Source organism: Entelurus aequoreus, linkage group LG01, assembly GCF_033978785.1.
Source record: "Entelurus aequoreus isolate RoL-2023_Sb linkage group LG01, RoL_Eaeq_v1.1, whole genome shotgun sequence".
NCBI lineage: Eukaryota > Metazoa > Chordata > Actinopteri > Syngnathiformes > Syngnathidae > Entelurus > Entelurus aequoreus.
The window spans coordinates 8057435-8076560 of NC_084731.1; the positions used below are offsets into that span (position 1 = coordinate 8057435).

Sequence of the window (19126 nt, forward strand, 5' to 3'; positions counted from 1 at the left end):
AAACTTGTTTTGTATTTATTGTTGTACTCTGCATTTTTTGCACATTATATTTGAATTTAGTTAAGTAAAAAAATGTGATTTGAAAATATATATGTATTCATGGAAACATCTTTATTTGGAGGTTGTATTATATGTAATAATCGTTAGAACTACAATACCCAGCAACCCTTGCGGTAGTTGAGCGGAAGGGGCTGAGTCGTAGCAACATGAGGGAAAATAAGAACATGTCTGAGTCCCCATCTCAAGCGGGAAAAGAAATACCAGTCAAGAAACAGAAACTAAGCAGTGATGAGAACAGTAACCCAGACGCGTCTGGGGACGAGAATGTAAGTGCGTAATTGAGCTTGTGTTTGGTCACCGTCGAAAGGCTTAAACGAATAAAACTCAACGAGTTAGCACGCGTGTGCTAAAGTAGCCGTGGACCGGAAGCAGCTAGCTTGGAGCTGAAGCTTTGTCCATATTAGGCAACTGTAAATATATAAACCTACTTATTCACACTGACTAACATTTAATTGAAATAAAGTAAAAGCAACACATTTGCAAGACTCTTAGCTCCATAACTTTCGCTTCTGGTTATTCCCATCATGGACACCGGTGTTAGCTATAGCAACACTTAACATAGTACTGCTAATTAATCAATACATTTTATTGTTGAGACTTTACTGACTTATAGTGCCAGTCAAACAACTTCTTATGTTATTCAATGAGAAAGTCTATCTAAACTTTTAACAGTTACTGTACACTCAATATAGTGCCTTTCAATTCTTGTCTGTCCTGCTCCTTCTAGATAACGTACAATTTCCATTACTCTTCTGTCAATGTCAGTGTTGGCGCTAGGAATTTTCCAAATGGGGTCCTAGGGACCCCATTAAGTCATAAAAATGGGGCCCCACAGTACATTTTTGGGGTCCCACTTTTTTGTAACCGTTTTGAAAACAAATGATAAATGCATCCTGTATTCTACATTCTATATACAAAATAAAACACATTTTTATGCATATGTAAATGTATTCAGTTCTAAACATTCATTCACTTTCTTCTTTCCTTCATGGATCTAAACTTTACCGCTGCCGGTAGTTTTTTCTACATCTGTATTTAATAAGTTGAAGGTGTATTTATTTCAGTTTAAAAGTGTAAAAAGTTTTTTTGCTTCGGTCATGAAATGATGATAATGGTGTGCCAAGAGCCTACATATATTATTTATATAAATCTCTAGAGGTTACATCAACTTCAGATCTATCTGTCATTTTTTTTTTTTAGTTATTTTTTTGTTAGTTTGTTTTCTGCCCTCTTTGTAAAAAAAAAAGTATGTTTTTTTTATGGCAAACACACAAAATATGCAAAGTCTTCCACAAAAAATATTTTTCAAAGTGGAATATTTGATGTGAAGTTATCGGAGCTCTGGATAGGTCAATAATTCATAAAAAAACATTGATTTTGATTCAATATTATGTTTTAAGCAATGACAGTTTTAAAGAAAAAAACAGCTTGGTTTTATTAGTCAACATTGCAACTTTTTCTCAGTTACATTTCACCTGTAAGCTTTTTTATTCCACTTTTGTTATGTTTTTGTTTATTTTAATAGTATTTTTAGAATTTTTATTTTTTTTATTATTGTTTGTTGTCTTAAGACTATTTCATGTAGGTTGTTTTAAAAGCACTGAGCTGGATTGCCGTCCAATTTCGTTGTTTCCATACAATGACAATAAAGGTACCGTATTTTCCGCACCCTAAGCCGCCCCGTGTTGTAAGCCGCACCTTCAATGAATGGCATATTTCAAAACTTTGTTTACCTATTAGCCGCCCCGTGTTATTAGCCGCACCTACGCTACGCTAAATGGAATGTCAAAAAAACAGTCGGATAGGTCAGTCAAACTTTAATAATATATTACAAACCAGCGTTCTAACAACTCTGTTCACTCCCAAAATGTAATGTGCAAATGTGCAATCACAAAAATAGTAACACTCAAAATAGTGCAGAGCAATAGCAACATCAATAACTCAACGTTGCTCGAACGTTAATGTCACACAACACACAAAATAAACATTTAAAGCTTACTTTCTGAAGTTATTACTCATCCACAAATCCCTCGAATTCTTCTTCTTCGGTGTGCTTCACTTGTTTTTTGACACCATCGATGATGTGGACGCGCATGCAGTCATAGATCAACAGGGACGGCGCTGCGTGAAAAAAGTCGCCCCGTCTCTTCGCTCATTTTTTCTTCATTCATCCATCCCTTCGAGTTAGCTTTTATGATGACGCCGGCTGGAAAGTTCTCTTTTGGCAAGGTCTTCCTTTTGAATATCACCATGGGTGGAAGTTTCTGGCCGTTAGCATGGCAAGCTAGAACCACAGTGAAGGACGACTTCTCATTCCCTGTGGTGCGAATATTCACCGTACGTGCTCCCGTTGTATCCACAGTGCGGTTCACATGAATATCAAAAGTCAGTGGAACCTTGTACGCGTGTCTCTTAGTAGGAGACATTTTGTGGTCTTTACAGAAACACACAAATGAAATGAAACGTAATATCCGCGCGCTTCTTCTTCTACGGGGGCGGGTGCTCACCTTGGCGGTTGCTTACAGTAGAAGAAGAAGCGCTTCCTCTTCTTGCTTACCGTAGAAGAAGAAGCGCTTCCTCTTTTACGGGGAAAAAAGATGGCGGCTGTTTACCGTAGTTGCGAGACCTAAACTTTATGAAAATAAATATTAATATTAATCCATATATAAGGCGCACCGGGTTATTAGCCGCACTGTCTGCTTTTGAGAAAAATTGTGGTTTTTAGGTGCGGCTTATGGTGCGGAAAATACAGTATTCTGATTCTGATGTGCCGTGGGCCTTAAAACATTAGCTGCGGGCAGCAAATGGGCTCCAAGCTACATTTTTGACACCCCTGTTATAGATAATAAAAACATTTTTAATCTGATAAGTCTATGGATAAAAATCAGAGCCTGGCGACGCATGCACATGTATCATAATGCACAGTCAGCATCTCTGCTTCAGTAAACAATGACAGTGATGATGTCACGGTCAGCGATGTGAGCGACACTTACTAACTTGTCAGCCACTTCTCCAAGAGACTCATTTTTAACACTCCTCGCACATTAACACTTCAAAAGGCACATATTTTCCCCGTTTGTTGACCTGCAAAGTATGTTTTTGGGGTGGAGGAGTCTGGTCGGGTGCTGGTTTAGCTTGAAGCTAACAGCTAGCCTGTCTCCATCTTTAAACGACGTCGATGCAGCGGGAATTAAAAGTGATGTTTCCATGGACTCACGACCACTAAAACAAGTCATTTACTGGAGACATGGCACAGGATGAAGTTAAAACGTTTGACTTTACACTCACCTTGGTGTTTACCATGGAGTCTTTCTTTTGACAGCCCCTCGCGGTAAAGTTGTCCCGAGGCAGTATTTGTCATTGATAAAACTTTCGGCAAATTTACGACCGATAAAAACGCAATAGACGGGGACGGAAATTTGACCCGGCAAATATAAACGAAACAAAACACCAGCGGAAAGCGATAATCGATCAAATTTATAAAAAAAGCAAACCGGGCAGTAAAAATAAATTAAAAAGACTCGTCCGAGATACACGCGGGCTTCCGGAATTGCACGTCCTTTCTGATTTCAATGCGTGAAAAGACACAAAACGTGAATTAACGCCAACACTGAATGTCTTGTGTATTTTATCAGGATGATGCTGTCAGTGTTGAAAGTGGCACCAACGCAGAGCGCCCCGACACGCCCACCAACACCTCCAACGCCCCAGGCAGGAAGAGCTGGGGCAAGGGAAAAGCAAAGTCCAAAAAGTGCAGATACTCTTTTAAATGTGTCAACAGCCTGCGGGTAAGCGCACACGTCATGGCTCCGCCCATTCCAAAAGCCGTGTTCGTGTGTCTCATCTCAAGAGTTGTCTTAAAAAACCACAAAAATAATAATAATAATCCTAATTTTATTGCAGGAAGACCATGGCCAGCCCCTGTTTGGTGTCCAGTTCAACTGGCACAGTAAGGAGGGAGACCCACTGGTGTTCGCCACAGTTGGAAGCAACAGGGTGACTGACCGTGTGATAAATGACATGTTTTATTATTCCTTTGTAGAAATTTATAAATGTGTACTAAGTACCGGTCATTTTTGGTATTTGTTCCTAATTGGGTCAGTACAGGAGGACCGTTAAGATTTTGGACAAATGATAGAGCTATCGGTTCTTTTTTTTATCCAGCTACATAATTATGACACCACTGTTCACGTAATGTAACTACCGGTATTCACGCAGCTACACATAATAACGGACAAAGGCAGGACCTAATAATCAAATGTAAACAATCAAAAATATGGAGTCAAAATGTGTTTTTTTAGCCACAATACCAGCTTCATTTAATATACAAAAATTGATCCTCAACAAGAAATATTCCCTCTGATTTAAAAATTGGGAAAAACACAATAATACTCAATCACGTACCACACTGCAAAAAGTCAGTGTTAAAAAACAAGACAAAAAAAAAAAATTAGGGGTATTTTGTTTGAACTAAGCAAAATTATCTGCCAATAGAACAAGAAAATTTGGCTTGTCAAGACTTTCCAAAACAAGTAAAATTAGCTAACTTCAATGAACCCAAAAATACCTTAAATTAAGAATATTCTCACTAATAACAAGTGCACTTTTCTTGGTAGAAAAAAAATGTTGACGTTTTTGCTCAATATGTTGAAAAATATTCTTAAGTTAAGTAAATGCTAGTGCCATTATCTTGACATAATGATATGCGTTCGGCATTACATTTCTTGAAACCAGCAAACTTATACTAAAAACTAATTTATCGTTCTTAATGGAAAGGCAACAAGGCAAGCGCTTGTTACTCTCGGGGTCTCCTAGCCGCTCAGGCAAATCATATTGTCTAAAAATGCATTTTTCCATGGATAACATGACATCATCGCGCCAAGTGCGTGCTCTTTCAGTCAATTAGTGCACATATATACAGCCCGGCCCCCGGCCAAAAAAATTGTAATTGTAATTTTGAATAATTTATCTGAATGTGCATGAACTATTTCTTTTCAAAATGGTTAGAAATGTCACATGTTGAATGTTTAAATATTAACTGTCAGTTTACTGTACCGGCCAACTGTACTACTATATGAGTACATATGTTCTATTGTTTCATTGAAAATAAAACAGCAAAATCCATTTGGCCGTCATCCGTTTTAATTATGAGACACAATTGTGTCAAAGTCATGATTTTTTTTTTTCATTCTTGAAATAAGAAATGATTACTTTAAAAAAGTAGTTTTATACTTGTGAGTGTTGATGACACAGCTTTGCAACAGTTGATATTCTAGTTTCAGGCATGTTTTACTCAATATAGGTCATCAAATCTCAGCAACAAGCTGTAATATCTTATTGAGATCATTTAGGACCAAAACCCCTTAAAACAAGTAAAACACTCTAACATAAAATCTGCTTAGTGAGAATAATTATCTTATCAGACAGAAAATAAGCAAATATCACCCTTATTTGAGATATTTCATCTTACTTAGATTTCAGTTTTTGCAGTGCACACAGAATTAACCCTACACCACCCAAAAGTTTGTAACACAATGTTCCCTACGCAAAAGTCCCTCCAAAGTCACGCAAGGCAAGGCCGTTCCAAGGAGTACATTGTCACTTTGAAGTGGAAGCCACTCTTAGGCCACGTTAACTGCGCATCCTCCTCCTAGCGTCAGTACCCGTGTTCCAGTACTCCAAAGGCCAAGTTTAACCCCCACCCTCCAAAAAGGTAAAAAGTGAAGCAATAATTCATACAGTGGCTCTGAAGAAAAAATAGCACCAGGTGATAGGTCTCTAATTGCCGTCTAACGTCACTCCCTCGCGCCCCGTTTGCATGGCACCATGAGCACATCTCGTCCACCCATGTCACCACAAGCCCACTCAACATGCTAATTGATATATATCATATGGTATTTCATATAAAAGTCACATAAGTCGTATTTCCAGCTATTTATAATTGTAACTGATAAAGACATCTCTATCCTTTAGTGATGGATATGTGTGGTCATTACAAGGTGAGGACATATTAACTGCCTTGCACTGCAAACCCACTTAACTTGCTTAACCTCTTAAGGCCCAAGCTGTTTGTTTACATGCTTTTTTTATTTCTCTTTGCTGTTTGGGCTTATTGGACCCTAATTAGGATAAAAACTAAGAATCATCTTTTGATATGATGTACTTAGTCCATAAGTACACAAACGTGTACTTCATGTGTAGTGACATGCTAATTTTTATTTTTACCCTTTTTTTTTTTTTTACAAATTCCATTGTATGTTATACTCTTTTGACACCACCAGATGGCAGTATAAGTGTCCACATAAGCGGCCATAAGACCCCAATTCAGTAGTGTACACAATTTTGGAAATAAGAGCTAAAAGGTGCTGTCCACGCATGTGGCCACTAGGCCTTTATTTAAAGCATGTTTGTGTAATTTTGCCTGTCATTGACAATCCTTATGTAAGACAAGAACACACATTGCTTTTTTCATGCATTCTGACTTGTAAACGCTAGCAACAGTCTGCTAACAATGAAGGTAATGGGATCTGCTCTATTTCGCCTCGAAAGTGCTATAAAACAAACTCTTGTTTTATAGACCTGCTGTGAAGTGAAGTGAAGTGAATTACATTTATATAGCGCTTTTTCTCAAGTGACTCAAAGCGCTTTACATTGTGAAACCCAATATCTAAGTTACATTTAAACCGGTGTGGGTGGCACTGGGAGCAGGTGGGTAAAGTGTCTTGCCCAAGGACACAACGGCAGTGACTAGGATGGCGAAAGCGGGGATCGAACCTGCAACCCTCAAGTTGCTGGCACGGCCGCTCTACCAACCGAGCTATACCGTCCCTGCTGTAAGTATGTATGTCATTTTAGTAACATGCATATTCATAATAACATGTAATATTAATGTATTTTGATTATTTTAAGCGTACGGCGGCATATTATTATCACAGACGCATCACAACGTTCGCTATTTCCTTCACCAACAACACTACTACTGCTCATGACAGACTTTGAGAGAAAATGACGACTACTTTGGGACAAATGTTGATCCAGAACCTTATATTTTTTAGCCTGAATGTGTATATATATATATATATATATGGAGGGTGACCGACAAGTTTTATAAACGGTATGCTCAACATGCATAATCATGCAGCAGTATTGCTAAGCTCTAAAAAAGAAAAACAAACTACGGACATAATAAAACAACCACTTACTGTACAATGTCTGCCCTCAGTGGGATGCCGACTGATGGGATATTCATATCTCTGCATTTAGATGAAGAATTAATCATAATCCTCTCGCAGGTAAAAAAAAAAGAAAAAAAGGTGGGCGCCAATCAAATCAAAGTTGATCAAATTCTCAGTTTATGGCAACAAGCTTCTTCTATACAAATGAGAGGCATGATTTATAATCCAGAATTGGCTTTTACCAATTGAAAGGTGATGCAGCAGCTCACTATGCCAGTACTATAGCTGCATAAGCTAGTTAGCTCTCTGTTATCACAGCGCCGCTAAAAGTAGTTTGTCTGCGTTAGCACCTATAAAAACAACATCACTAATACTTGGTTTCATGAGCGCAATAGAGTACTCCCATTAGCTGCATTGTTAGCCACCTCCGCATTATACTAATTACAATGCATAAAAAAGTAAAGTACCGTATTTTTCGAAGTATAAGTCGCTCCGGAGTATAAGTCGCACCGGTCGAAAATGCATAATAAAGAAGGAAAAAAACATATATAAGTCGCACTGGAGTATAAGTCGCAATTTTTGGGGAAATTTATTTGATAAAAGCCAACACCAAGAATTTGAAAGGCAATTTAAAATGTCTAAAGAATAGTGAACAACAGGCTGAATAAGTGTACGTTATATGAGGCATAAATAACCAACTGAGAAGGTGCCTGGTATGTTAACGTAACATATTATGGTAAGAGTCATTCAAATAACTATAACATATAGAACATGCTATACGTTTACCAAACAATCTGTCACTCCTAATCGCTTAATCCCATGAAATCTTATACGTCTAGTCTCTTACATGAATGAGCTAAATAATATTAGTTGATATTTTACGGCAATGTGTTAATAATTTCACACATAAGTCGCTCCTGAGTATAAGTCGCACCCCCGGCCAAACTATGAAAAAAACTGCGACTTATAGTGCGAAAAATACGGTATATGTGTTCTTGTCTTACATAGGGATTGTGAATGATAGACAACATTCCAAAAAAAGTGCAGTTGCCCTTTAAAAGGCTTAGTTGGCCACATGCGTGGACAGCACCTTTTAGCTCTTATTTCCAAAATTGTGTACACTACTGAATTGGGGTCTTATGGCCGCTTATGTGGACACTTATACTGCCATATGGTGGTATCAAAAGAGTAAAACATACAATGGAATTTGGAAAAAAGTTTAAAAATAAGAATTAGCATGTCACTAAACATGAAGTACACGTTCGTTACTTATGGACTAAGTACTTTATATCAAAAGATGATTCTTAGTTTTTATTCTAATTAGGGTCCAATAAGCCCAAATAGCAAAGAGAAATTTAAAAAAAGCATGTAAACAAACAGCTTGGGCCTTAAGAGGTTTAAGGCTGAAAAGGCATGTTAAGAAAGGACTTCCCTGCTTTGAGATGTTACATGTTGCTGGTGTTACTCCCTTTTGTTGTAGTAAACAATAACATTAAAATCAATGAAAATTAAATCATAAAATTACATTAAATACCGATAAATAGAAATATTGGTATCCATAAAGTCTTAACCAATCTTAATCCCTTTTACTGTTTAGGTAATGTTTGGGGTAATTGCTAAATACACACATGATGTTGTCTCTTCTTCATGTAATTTGTAATGTCTCCCATCCAGGTCACTCTGTATGAATGTCATTCTCAAGGAGAAATCAGACTCCTGCAGTCTTACGTGGACGCAGATGTATCCTTGCTTTCTTAATTCTCACCGCCAAGTTTTTTCTCTCTCAGAATTGTATCTTTTGGTAGCCGTTTAGAGAACCCCCTGAAATGAACCTGACAATTTTTGCTTAACTGAAGTGGTGCAAAGGCAGATGAGAACTTCTACACGTGTGCCTGGACCTACGACACCAACACCAGTCACCCCTTGTTGGCTGTAGCCGGATCACGGGGAATAATCCGCATTATTAACCACATCACAATGCAGTGCATCAAGGTTGGCTTTCCCACATCATCAGGGATGTCATTTTAATTACAATGTACAAAGTAAAACATTTGTCTTTTATTCAGCATTATGTAGGTCATGGTAATGCGATCAATGAGCTGAAGTTTCATCCAAGAGATCCAAATCTTCTTCTGTCGGTCAGCAAAGGTATGTAAAATGTTTGTCGCCTTTCACCAATATCATTTGAGTTTTCTGAATTGTGTGTTTCCACAGATCATGCGCTTCGTCTTTGGAACATCCACACGGACACATTAGTGGCCATATTTGGTGGAGTGGAGGGTCACCGAGATGAAGTCCTGAGTGCTGTACGTTTTATGATATCACACCTAATAAGCATGAGGAATGACAAAGTAAAAACTTTTGTTTTATTTTTCAACTCCACTGCAGGATTTTGACCTCCTGGGTGAGAAAATAATGTCATGTGGAATGGACCACTCCCTAAAACTCTGGCGACTAAACTCGGAGAGATTGCAGAAGGCCATCCGTGGATCTTATGAATACAACCCCTCAAAGACCAACAGGTAACAGCTGAAGATCCACCTGAAGAAAAGTGACTTGATATCAAAATGGCCTTGTATCATACCATTCATTCTCACAGTACAATATTCAGTGTAGGGCGGCAACTAACGATTAATTTGATAATCGATTAATCTGTCGATTATTACTTCGATTAATAATCGGATAAAAGAGACAAACTGCATTTCTATCCTATCTAGGGATGATACTCAAACCGGTTTTCCCGGTTGTTTGATAAGAAAAGAACAGAGTCCTCGGACTCGAATCCCTTTTTGAGAACCCGTTATCGAGACCACTATAGTAAAGGAAAAGAGTTGATTCTTTATTCGAATCCCGTCCCGACCAGAAATGCTCTGTGGGACATCACCTAGCTCAGTCATTAGGCGCAGATAGCGAAAGCAGGAAAACAATGGACGGGAAAAAGCGCTCCAAGGTGTAATAAAGTTCAAAACAAAAGCTATAATCCATCGAATAACTTTACTGAGAGATTTTAGCAGGGTAAAACACATGACGAACACTTTTACGACCAACCGGAAACATAGCAACCCACCTCCTTTACGGCAGCTGTCGCAACGTTCTTAAAACAACCGCAGCACATACATATATATACAACATATCTCCCTTTTTTAACTTTTGTTTTTCTTTCCTTGTAAACAAAACAAAATCACACTGTAGATGTGTTGACGGTCTAATTATAAATAATGCAGACGAGGCGTGTTGGCTGAGTTCTTGACGTTTACTTTCACAGCGTGGCAACATGCAACACTTTTCGGGGCTACCGCGCATGCTCGTAACTCCCGTTGCATGCTGGGTAGTGTAGTTGTTATATTCTCTAGCTCATAACATTTTTCCCCCATAAAGAAATAATGTTAACTCAATAAAGTGTATTTCTTTTTTTAGCTTTAACTTTTCATTTATTAGCATTGTAACCACATTTGCAAATAACTTTTCTCTTCATAGAATGTTCTTTCAATAAAGAAATAAAGTGCAAAAATGTCAAAGCATCATAACAAACAGTTATGTCAAATAGCAGCAGAAGTGCACTTTTTGGAGAGCTGTATTATTTTCAGTTTTGTGCCCAAGGGACTGATTTTATTTAACACTATATTATTATTTATACACCTATAGTGATCACAGAGACAGGTTGTTTTTGTGTTACTGTATATATTTGTTTCTCTGAAAAATCCCACTTAATATACTTTGGGTAACAACAGTCAATATTCATTTATTTAATTTTATTTTTTTAGGTGGGTAACAGTCAATATTTATTTATTTATTAGATTTTATTTTTTTATTATATAATAAAAGTGAGCTTTTGTTAAACCAAATATTGTGTGTTTTTTTCCATATACAACAACCTATCTGGACTCGATAAGAGAATCGATAAGGAATCGGTTCGATAAGAGGATTCGATAATAGGCTCGAACTCGATAATTCCTTATCAAACATCATCCCTAATCCTATCCAGTATTTTATTGAAAAAAACCAGCATACTGGCACCATACTTATTTTGATTATTGTTTCTCAGCTGTTTGTACATGTTGCAGTTTATAAATAAAGGTTTATTTACCGTATTTTCCGCACCATAAGCCGCCCCGTGTTATTAGCCGCACTTTCAATGAATGGCATATTTCAAAACTTTGTTTACCTATTAGCCGCCCCGTGTTATTAGCCGCACCTACGCTGCGCTAAAGGGAATGTCAAAAAAACCAGTAAGATAGGTCAGTCAAACTTTAATAATATATTACAAACCAGCGTTCTAACAACTCTGTTCACTCCCAAAATGTAATGTGCAAATGTGCAATCACAAAAACTTTAATAATATATTACAAACCAGCGTTCTAACAACTCTGTTCACTCCCAAAATGTAATGTGCAAATGTGCAATCACAAAAACTTTAATAATATATTACAAACCAGCGTTCTAACAACTCTGTTCACTCCCAAAATGTAATGTGCAAATGTGCAATCACAAAAACTTTAATAATATATTACAAACCAGCGTTCTAACAACTCTGTTCACTCCCAAAATGTAATGTGCAAATGTGCAATCACAAAAACTTTAATAATATATTACAAACCAGCGTTCTAACAACTCTGTTCACTCCCAAAATGTAATGTGCAAATGTGCAATCACAAAAATAGTAACACTCAAAATAGTGCAGAGCAATAGCAACATCAATAACTCAACGTTGCTCGAACGTTAATGTCACACAACACACAAAATAAACATTTAAAGCTCACGTTCTGAAGTTATTACTCATCCACAAATCCCTCGAATTCTTCTTCTTCTTCGGTGTCACCCGGTCTCTTCGCGTAAACGTCTATCAACTAAGGCTGAAACGACGCGTCGACGTAGTCGACGTCATCGGTTACGTAAATACGTCGACGCCGTTTTTGTGCGTCGACGCGTCGCATAATGACGTCACACTACCGTCATGGCGAAGCGCAAAGCAGACGATCAAAGAAGACGATGCGAGCGGTACGAGCGAGGGGGGAAAAGCATGCCAAAAGTGTGGGAGTATTTCAATAAATGGCCTAATAATGTTGTTGTATGCACACTGTGTCGAGCGGAAATGGCCTATCATAGCAGCACAGCGGCTATGAACGAACATTTGAAAAGAAAACCATCAACTAGTCAATCGTCCGTGCGAGCATACGTTGTCATCATTACACAAAAACATGAATGTGTCATTTGTATCTGCTAGGGGTGTAACGGTAGGTGTTTTGTATTGAACCGTTTCGGTACGGGGCTTTCGGTTCGGTACGGGGGTGTACCGAACGAGTTTTCTAAGCTAAAGCTAACTTTAGCTGCTAAAGTCTTAACAAGCTGCTTTGCTCCGTCTGCCTCTGTCTCAGCACGCAGCATTGTCCCACCCACACAACCATCTGATTGGTACACACGCAGCATTGTCCCACCCACACAACCATCTGATTGGTACACACGCAGCATTGTCCCACCCACACAACCATCTGATTGGTACACACGAAGCATTATCAGCCAATCAGCAGTGCGTATTCAGAGCGCATGTAGTCAGCGCTTCAGGGTGGAGCAGATAGGTGTTTAGCAGGTGAGCATCAGGCAGCGGACTCCCCAAATGATAATAAACACCACCCAGTCAACTACTAGTAACATCACTATGAGCCCGTTGACCTTCTAGAAACTTAAACTGCAGCTCAGCTCACTCGCAATCCTGGCTTGAGGTGAAGGCTAATTAGCTCTCAGTTCCAGCCACATCGACCCCTTCTGAGCGCCTATTTTCAGCTGCTGGGAATATTGTAAACAAGAAAAGAACCAAAGCATGTAGACATGCTAACCTTTCTTCATTACAACTGTTAGACACTCACTGGAATGAGTAGAATTGGTTATTGTGTACTGTGTTGGACTGGATGTTTATTTTTCACATTTTAAAAGCAATACTTAATGTTTACAGTGCTCCAGAATATTTAGATTGGCACTTTTTTGTATTGGATGTTTATCTTTATTTTTGCACATTTTAGCAAATAAGCAATACTTTCACTTTTGTTGAAATGTTTACACTGTTGTTACAGAATATTTCGTTTTGCACTTTTTTGTATTGGATGTTTATCTTTATTTTTGCACATTTTAAAGCAAAATAAGCAATACTTTTAATTTTGAAATGCTTATACTATTGCAGAATATTAAGATTTGCACTGGATGTTGACTTTTATATTTGCACATTAAAAAGCAAATAAGCTACTTTTAATTTTGTTAAATGTTAAAAGTTTTAAATGTTTACATTGTTACAGAATATTTAGTCATGTTGTTGTCAATGTTGACTGAGTGGCCATACTTCTTTTTTTTTGTAAATAAAAGCCATGCCTTTTGAAAAAACGGGCCTACATTTATTTTTTCATCTTCATTTTGAATAAAAAAATAATCGGTAAAAGGAAAAATAATCTATAGATTAATCGAAAAAATAATCTATAGATTAACCGATTAATCGAAAAAATAATCTATAGATTAATCGATAGAAAAATAATCGTTAGCTGCAGCCTTACTATCAACCACTCGCTCATCTTTTCTTCATCCATCCATCCCTTCGAGTTAGCTTTTATGATGACGCCGGCTGGAAAGTTCTCTTTTGGCAAGGTCTTCCTTTTGAATATCACCATGGGTGGAAGTTTCTGGCCGTTAGCATGGCAAGCTAACGGATACTCACCGTACGTGCTCCCGTTGTATCCACAGTGCGGTTCACATGAATATCAAAAGTCAGTGGAACCTTGTATGCATGTCTCTTAGTAGGAGACATTTTGTGGTCTTTACAGAAACACACAAATGAAATGAAACGTAATATCCGCGCGCTTCTTCTTCTACGGGGGCGGGTGCTCACCTTGGCGGTTGCTTACAGTAGAAGAAGAAGCGCTTCCTCTTCTATGGGGGCGGTTGCTAACCGTAGAAGAAGAAGCGCTTCCTCTTCTACGGGTTAAAAAGATGGCGGCTGTTTACCGTAGTTGCGAGACCTAAACTTTATGAAAATAAATATTAATATTAATCCATATATAAAGCGCACCGGGTTATTAGCCGCACTGTCAGCTTTTGAGAAAATTTGTGGTTTTTAGGTGTGGCTTATGGTGCGGAAAATACGGTAAAAAAAAAAAAATTTTTAATTTTTTTTAAAAGCCTCTGCGCATGCGCATAGCATAGATCCAACGAATCGATGACTAAATTAATCGGCAACTATTTTTATAATCGATTTTTATAATCGATTTTAATCGATTTAATCAATTAGTTGTTGCAGCCCTAATTCAGTGTTTCTCATACGTGGACCTATTTGTGGCAGGTTGCCATAAATATATTTGGTGCTTTGTGTTCGCCCTTACTCTACACCTGGTCTATGTAGTATTCAGTATTCAGGTATTTGAATCTCTTAGAAAGTCACAATTTTAAACCGATTTCCATTCATGGGGTGTTGATTTCATTCATAATCAATTCAACCTGTTTCACAGACAAAAGTATTTTAGTCAATCAATCAATCAATCAATGTTTATTTATATAGCCCTAAATCACAAGTGTCTCAAAGGGCTGCACAAGCCACAACGACATTCACAGTACAGAGCCCACATAAGGGCAAGGAAAAACTCACAACCCAGTGGGACGTCGATGTGAATAACCTTGGAGAGGACCGCATATGTGGGTGATCCCGCCCTCTAGGGGGAGACCGGATGAACTAGTATTTTTAAAACAAATATGTAAGATAGAGCTAGACAAACAGCTGAAAAATTGCTCTCTTTAAAAAGTGGTTAGGTTCAAGAACATTCAGCTTAGTGGTTCAATCATGTGATTGTAAAATTGTAAATACACAGAAGAAGCAAAAGCTGTGAAGGAAGACGTAAATCTTTTTATCTTTCATACCTGAACTAAATCAAATGTTCAACACTTGTAGGTTTCAGAATATTAAAATAATTAGAACAAGTTTATGTATTAACTGATTTTAAATTTATGTACTGTAGCACACTCGTACAGATCAATATCTCATACATACGTGTGTGTGTGTGTGTATGCCCATATGTACAGTATGTATGATTTTTCAAACCTTGACAGGTCTGGGGCCGTACTTATCAAGCTTCTTAGAATTACTCCTAAGAAGTCTGCTAAGAGTTGACTTAAGAGTAAATAAATTCTTCGCTGAAAGCTGCACTTAAAAGTTAGTTATCAAGCGTCTTACTCACACTTTCAGCGAAGTGTAGGACTGAATCTTAAGTGTCACACTCAGAGCTGAATTACGACATTACTATGTGCCGTAAACGGAATTTTAGGTGACGTCATTTCTGTGTCCATAGAAATGACCAATCACGGAAGGGAATCCCTTGTCTAAGAATAAAGAAATATCTTGGAAATATTTAAGTGGACAATGGGAGTGTATATTTTGACAATAAACTACAAAATAATACAAAACAAACTAGTCCCCGCCGGCACTCACGCTACCGCTCCCTCTCTTCTATCGCCCACACACTCACTGACGTCACTCACCTCACGGCCACACACATACGCTACTGTCATAACATTTTCTTTCCAATTCATTAATTAGGCAACTAATTTGAAACTGGTGTGGGTGGCTCTATATATACTAGCCCACTGCAGACACATGCAGAAATCAACAAGGAATCGAAAAGTATTAAATCTGTGACAAAAATAATATCCGCTCTGTCTAAACGATACCGTTTGATCAGCTGCTCGTCATCAAAAAAAAACCAAACATTGTTCCGTTCCCTGAACGTTCGCGCACGTCTCTCTCGCCTCAGTGCCATCCCCTGCTGGCAACTCCTAACCACTTAAGACACCTCTGAAGGTCTCTTAAATATCGTGGAGAGTAGGAGTGATTCTTAGACTTAAGAACGTTGATAAAAAGCTTTTATTCTTAATTTTGAGAGTAGGACTAAATTTCGCAAATTCTCAGGACTTAAGTGTAAAATGGCACTCTAAGAAGCTTGATAAGTACGGCCCCTGATATCAGGGTCAGTGTTGCCAACTCCTCAGCAAAAAAAGTAGCTATTGGCTGTCCTAAAAGCTGCTTGATGACGTCATTGCGTCATTTCCATAATTTATGGCAATGGATGCTGTAGGAGATAAAAAACTTTTTATTAAAACTGCAGATTCCCTTAATTATTTTGATTGTAACTGTCATTATTTTGTTCTGCATTGATAAATGTTAGAGTACCACTATTAACTAATGATGCACCAAAAATTTGGCTGGAAAAAGACGTACTTTTATTACCGGAACAGTGCTCCCGAAACCGATGTTGTGATGACGTAAGCTATACGCATGGGGTTGTCTGGAGTAGAGGCAGCGTGTCCGGGCTGTGAACTTACTTTAGTATATTCAAGATATGCCCGCGGACAGCGACCTTCACAATTTAAGATGACACTGGCGGCTTTTAATGCGAGAACAGCAACGCGAAGCAAGTGTGACGTCAGGCTCTCTGCATCTTGCTTTTTGTCACGGACATGGCGCGACAGTATCTAAACAGAGTCTCTAAACACGAGTACAGTCTCCAATAACACCAGAAATAAATGCTAGATTTGTTGCAAGTCCTTTTTAGTAAAGAAAGAGTGACTAAAAGGATTAGAGAAATCTCTTTAAAAAAAAAAAATCATCAAATTGTACAATAAGCAGCAACAATTTAAAAATAGAACCAACAATATTATGTAAGAAAAATATATGTTAATACTATACTTCATAATAACATTTGTTTTAAGTGTATATTCTAATTTTTTTTGCCTTTTTTAAAGAATATATGCATCATAGCAAATCACGCGATGACGTCATATCGACCACGCCCCCACCGTCACAGGTATTTTGGCAATTTAGGGGAAATCCTGACATTAACAAAATAACAATTTCTTACATTATGATCATGCTTTGTCAGAGATGTTTTGTAATGTTATTCTGTGATATTTGCACCTAAAGAAATGAATGTTGTCTGTCTATCTGTGTTGGCCCTGCGATGAGGTGGCGACTTGTCCAGGGTGTACCCCGCCTTCCGCCCGATTGTAGCTGAGATAGTTCTCCAGCGCCCCCTGCAGCCTTGAAGGGAATACGCGGTAGAAAATGGATGGATGGATGGAAATGCTAGTACATCAGTTGAGGAATATGAGGGCGGGTGGGTTTGGGTTCCGGTATTAGCGCACCGGACCCGCCCCCTTTCTGGAGCAAAACACTACTCTGTCCGTTACCTGACAAACCGTATGCACAGCGAGTAAGCGCACAGGTGACTTGGAAAACCTATTTGTACCATACCAACTTTATTTATAAAGCCCTTTAAAAACAACCACAGTTGAAGAACAAAGGGCTCTACACCACAAAGAAATACAGGCAATAGACAGACTAAAAAATAACATTTAAAACAGAGGTGAAATACACATTGAAAAAGCAAATACAAATTATCTTAACAATTTGTTAGAAAAAACTACCAATTGATTCTTGAAAATTTTGGATCGATTTGGAATCTCAGTAAATAAGAAACACAACAATTTTTTCCAGCACCCCATTTGGATACTCTTTTAGACATTACATAACAAAACATAATGGCAAGCTGGTGACGCCATCCTGTGACATTACAAAAGAGAAAGTGTGTAGTTGTAAACATGTTTGCTTTTCCTGCAAAGGTGACTTTGCCAATTATGCAAATTCAACAATTGCATCAGTTCTTATGTGTCTTGTACATGTTAAGAATGGACAATAATAAAGCTGCTGTCTGTAAAGGTCAAAGATATCAAAATGGAAGACATGCATAAGAACAAGTACAACATATTCATACAATATAATATATAAACATCTCATACAGGTTTGGTGGTCACTTGGAAAAAGTGAGTCTAAAGAAGTGTATACTAATTTGATAGACATTTTTTTTCTTTTTTTCAGGCCTTTTGTGTCACAGAAAATCCACTTTCCTGACTTCTCCACGCGGGACATCCATCGAAATTATGTGGACTGCGTGCGGTGGCTCGGCGACCTCATTCTCTCCAAGGTAGGAATGTTAACCATTACGATACAGGCATCACTCAGTCACGTCGCGCTCGCCCGTCTAGTCGTGCGAGAACGCCATTGTGTGCTGGAAACCTGGAAAAATGGAGGACGACATCGATCACATCAAACCCAACGAGTCCAACGTGACCATTCTCGGACGCTTTGAGTACAGTCAATGTGACATCTGGTACATGCGCTTCTCCATGGACTTTTGGCAGAAGGTGAAGGACAATCATGTTACATTTCAAAGGCTTTCAGTTGCGTTGTCCTCACCGTTGTGCTGTTGATTGACAGATGCTGGCCCTGGGGAACCAGGTGGGGAAGCTCTACGTGTGGGACCTTGAAGTGGAGGACCCACACAAAGCCAAGTGAGTTCACACAAAGCAATCACTTTAAAAAATTGCTTTTTGATATCGTTTTTTTTGTTGTTGTTGCTGCCCCAGGTCCACCACACTCACCCTGCCCAAATGCACCTCTGCTATACGACAAACTAGCTTTAGCCGTGACAGTAGTATTTTGATTGCGGTGTGTGACGACGCCTCCATCTGGCGCTGGGACCGTCAGCGCTGAACAACCCAGCAGTGAAATCAGGTTTTGTAAAAAGAGTTCCAGCTCTCCTACTTCATGTAATATTTTAAAGGCTTTGTTCACACCTTCGCTTGATGGAATACTTTTTGTACATTTAAACTCTGGACTTAACTTTGTGCGCAGTTCAGATATTCAAATGTTTATTTTATCTTGTATTAGTTCAGAAACACCATGAATCATTTAATAATCATATAGTTACGTTAGGAAAATAGCCTGCAATACAAGAAGGAATTATTCCCCTCAGTAGGCTTCTTGTGTTTGAGTGTATGTCGACTTTTAATAAACTTATTTTTGT

The 19126-nt window shown here is 38.3% G+C and overlaps 1 protein-coding gene across 1 annotated transcript; it reads left to right on the plus strand.

Moving 5' to 3' along the window:
- Nucleotides 1-169: 169 nt before the first annotated feature.
- On the plus strand, nucleotides 170-19126 carry eed (embryonic ectoderm development). Its single transcript, XM_062054741.1, has 12 exons — nucleotides 170-326; nucleotides 3696-3848; nucleotides 3964-4056; nucleotides 8910-8975; nucleotides 9102-9227; nucleotides 9302-9383; nucleotides 9450-9541; nucleotides 9624-9757; nucleotides 18139-18244; nucleotides 18306-18464; nucleotides 18538-18611; nucleotides 18687-19126. The coding sequence occupies exons 1-12, from the start codon at nucleotides 207-209 to the stop codon at nucleotides 18811-18813; spliced, it is 1332 nt and encodes a 443-aa protein (XP_061910725.1). The 5' UTR covers nucleotides 170-206; the 3' UTR covers nucleotides 18814-19126.

Bases quoted from the DNA above. Each gene is read 5' to 3' on its own strand.
- eed (XM_062054741.1), top strand. From the start codon at position 207: ATGAGGGAAAATAAGAACATGTCTGAGTCCCCATCTCAAGCGGGAAAA. The intron at 8,976-9,101 runs GTATCCTTGCTT...AGTGGTGCAAAG, and splicing joins AGTCTTACGTGGACGCAGAT to GCAGATGAGAACTTCTACAC. The intron at 9,228-9,301 runs GTTGGCTTTCCC...TCTTTTATTCAG, and splicing joins TCACAATGCAGTGCATCAAG to CATTATGTAGGTCATGGTAA.